At 49.6% G+C, this 3,816-nt stretch overlaps 1 protein-coding gene across 1 annotated transcript; it reads left to right on the top strand.

Annotated features, from left to right (window-relative positions):
* The first annotated feature begins 413 nt into the window (after positions 1–413).
* LOC146797722 (uncharacterized) lies at positions 414–1,952 on the top strand. The gene has a single exon (XM_085627585.1). It carries the CDS (start codon positions 414–416, stop codon positions 1,950–1,952), a length of 1,539 nt encoding a protein of 512 aa, XP_085483711.1.
* Positions 1,953–3,816: the final 1,864 nt, after the last annotated feature.

The following is a 3,816-nucleotide window of genomic DNA, read 5'->3' as shown; positions in this document are numbered from 1 at the left end:
GCGCACCAAGAGTCTGGAGCCCCGGTGGACGGGCCCCCTGCAAGTCCTAATCACCACCCGAACAGCTCTTCGAGTGGAGGGGAAGCGTAATTGGCTGCACGCACACCATTGTAAGAAGATATCACCGACCCTGACGACAACCGACAACATCACCGCCCAAGAGGAACCCCTGGACAAAGACCGACCATCCCTGAGCTGCTACCCGGATACAGAGACACTTGAATTAATGAAATATCCCGATCCCACTGTGCCATCCAAGGAAGGGTATAACCTGCGACGAAAGGAGGGAACCTCGGCTAAGCAGACCACGAACTAAGTCAAAATCTCAAAACGGTAGCCTAATCACCCCAAAGGCCTCCAGAAGAGAAATTAAACAAAGTCTGTGGTTCTGCCCGCTACCGAGTCCCTTGAAGATGATGGAAGCACCCGACATGAAAATGATGGAAGCAACCGGACGTCCGAAGATCCACTACAAAAACCCAAAGACTGACAAAATGCACAGCTCAAAGACTATTGCACTTTTTATTACCCTTCTCTTTTGCCTTCTCCTCAGGGTCACCTTCTGGATCATGGAGGAGAGCGCACCCGCTCATAAGACATTGCTGACCACCGTTCAACCTACCACCATGAAAGAACACCATCTGATCTCACTTTCACCCCAACTCCGAGAAAGGCGTAAGGAGTTCTGGAATAACTCTTTTGTGCAGTTGCTCCACCAACACAATCTTGCCGCCAATGCCACTAATTGCTGGATCTGTGGATTGCTACCACATGCCACTGGACACTCTATCCCTTTCATCCCTTCACCTTTTTCTGTCCATGGTTCCTGCCTCGCCTGGCTAATCCTCCTGCAAGAAAGCTACAAGGACAATGCCACTTCCGGCAAAACTGTGTCACACTTCTACCATGGGTTCTGGCTGAACAAAACTGGAAAAACTTCTGCCCCCTTCTGTCCTCTGAGATCAAACACTTCCTTTCACATGGACATCCCTGCCAAAGAACGAGTTGAAATACAGGTGTTCAACAACCCAGCCAGACCCACCTTCTCTTACCTCCGGAAACGAACGGCCGCCACCCTAACAGTGGCCCTATCCGTCATCAACATCACTGGACTTGTGTGCCTCGAAGGCCTGGGGGTGCAGCTGGTGGGCCACAGCTCCTGCCTCATCACCCGAACATTGGACTCAGTTGATCCACCCTCCTTTGTTACCTCCCCAAATATGTACTTCGTCTGTGGTACTAAGGCCTACACCTGGCTTCCGAAAGGTTGGGGAGGCACCTGCTACATCGCTTTTGTCCTTCCGCCGACATATGTGGCTCCAGCAAACCATCACCGACAGAAACGTGCCAAAGACATTGTGCAAGCCGACTCCACCGGAGCACAGTTCATGGACGCAGTAAAAGGACTTGTTCCACTTTGGGGCCCAATGGCAAACAGCCGTGCCATCCGCCACTTAACCCAGGCAGTCGAAACAACAATGAACATTACAGCCGGCATCCTCACCAACAACACCGCTGAGCTTCAGGCCGTCCGCCTGGTAGCTCTTCAAAACCGCCTCGTTCTAGACGTAGTTCTGGCCGATCGTGGAGGAGCATGCCACATCATTGGGTCCAGCTGTTGTACCTACGTACCGGATAACTCACCCTCAGTCTATAAGGCGATTGAACACCTCCACAGACTTTCCGCAGAGGTTCATCAGGAGCAAGAAGGATGGTCGCTTGGGAGTTGGTTTTGGGGCACTATTAAAAGTTGGGGGTGGAGGTTGTTTACGTTTATCCTGATACCAATCGTGATACTATGTGGATGCTGCCTGGGTATTCAATGCTTGCCACCTCTGTGTTCACTTTTTACAAACTGTATCTGTCCTAAGACTCTGGACTTTGAAGCCGAACGTATGAAAGCTTTGTATGAGGTAGAAATGCGTAATATTATGGGGATAGATCCAAACTAAGCAAGCTGGCGAGATATGTTAAAAGGGAGGACTGTGGAAATTTAGTTCGGATCTGAACATTATCTGCGCCATCTTGTCTTTCCCCAGCACCACACGCAAAAACACACAGCAGCCATTTTAGGCACCATGGCCTCTCTCCCTGCTCATTGTCGATCGCCAGCGCGTCCCCCTGGCGCTGCGAACATCCCCCCACGCGCTGACCACCCCCGCTCTCTCATACACGGGCCATAAACCCTCTCCTTCTGCGCGACCCTGCCATGGAACCACATCCCACGCCTGACCGACATCCCATACATGGTCATACATCTCTTTGATAACCCCCTTCCTCTGCGCCCGATTGTCCGGGCCGATCCCAGGCCATCACCTAGCCCTGCGGATGCAGTTTATTTCCCCTACTGTAAGGGAAACACCCCACATCAAAGGGATTACAGTAGATCAAGGCCCCCCCACCCCCTGAGACCCGACCAGTCGCACACACCCCCGGGAATTGGCGGAATGTCCAGCTGTGTGATAGCCATCTCCTACTGTGAGTGGGGTGGGGACTTCCACTGTAGATATGTGTGGGAACGAGCTTGAAGTAGGGATTCTGAGGATGTTCTTTCATGTATCAAAGCGATCTCAAGAATGTGCCATGTATGATAAACCGGCAATAAAGTCATAAACCTGTGTATAAGAGGCCAGGCCTCAGAGATGTGGTTAGAGCACCTCGTGACGATACCTTGCTGTCTGATCTGATGTGTTCTACTCCGACGGAATAAAACTTTGTTTCCTGCCTTCCAGTCTCCGGCGCCTGCCTCTTTTGTTGGTTAAATCATCGAATGGTATAAGAGCCGATTACCGCCGGGCAAATCTTGAAAGGTTATCGACTGCAACTGCCGCTACCATTTAACAGTTGCAGGCAGTCTGGTTCCAGTTGGAGCGGTCAGCAGGCGCAGGAGCGGGCAGCAGCCTCGATCCTCCCAAGGAGGAGATCGGGGTCTGGAGGCAAGAGACGGCACAGTGGAGCTGCGGGGAGAGAGTGGACCTAAACCGAGGGTCGGAGGTCTTACTCAAGTCTTAACAAGTGCACAGGAGTGCATGTGTTTCCTTGCTTACACCCTCTTGGAGTTGGTTCTCCCCCAAATCGCTCTCTCTTCCCACAGTTATTCAGTTGGTTCCCCTCAAACCTCCCTGTCCAGCTTTTTCTCTTTTAATTTTGAAACCCTCTGGCAAGCCCTGCTTTGATGGCGTTGATTTGCTCCCTCCACCCCTCAACCCCTCCTCTTTTGCACCCCCACTTCTCTCAGTCGCTTTTTTCTAAAAAATATATTTATTTATATTTTTTGAAGGGCCGGTAGTTGCAGCTTGCTTGTAGGCCCCTACTTTCTTGATTATGTGCTTTCACATAGAATGTTTAACTTACCGGTCAAAGATTAGCATCCACCATCTTGGTTTTGTTAAGTAAAAATAAATGAATGGCACTATCATATGCACCAGCATTCAAAGTTAAGCATGCATGCTTATTCGCCATGTGGCAGCCACCACACCGGCATGATGCATAAGTGCATACTTATATATCATCATGCCGTTTTTTGTGGATGCACCCGAAACATCAATTTTTCCCTTTTTTGTGGATGCTGAACAGCAACAATAAAATTCAATTGCAAACCTGTAGGTTTGCATTGAGAAAGCCTAAAACATGACCAAAAGGCTTTGCCAATCCTCACTTCTACATTAGCACTCTTTTGTGAGAAGACAGCCCTCAAATCTTGAAATGCAGATTCGTATTATTTTGTCCACACAAATTTGACATTATATTTTTGAGATTTCTCAAGGGAGCCAAAACTGTTGAATATCCATCCACAAATGTATTTGCCCAATATTT

The sequence above is a fragment of the Triturus cristatus genome, chromosome 9, assembly GCF_964204655.1.
Source record: "Triturus cristatus chromosome 9, aTriCri1.1, whole genome shotgun sequence".
Taxonomy (NCBI): domain Eukaryota; kingdom Metazoa; phylum Chordata; class Amphibia; order Caudata; family Salamandridae; genus Triturus; species Triturus cristatus.
Note: the sequence above shows the minus strand (reverse complement) of the source record. Positions and strands in the feature narration are given on the sequence as shown.

Coding starts and splice junctions, on each gene's coding strand:
- LOC146797722 (XM_085627585.1), top strand. CDS start 414: ATGATGGAAGCACCCGACATGAAAATGATGGAAGCAACCGGACGTCCG.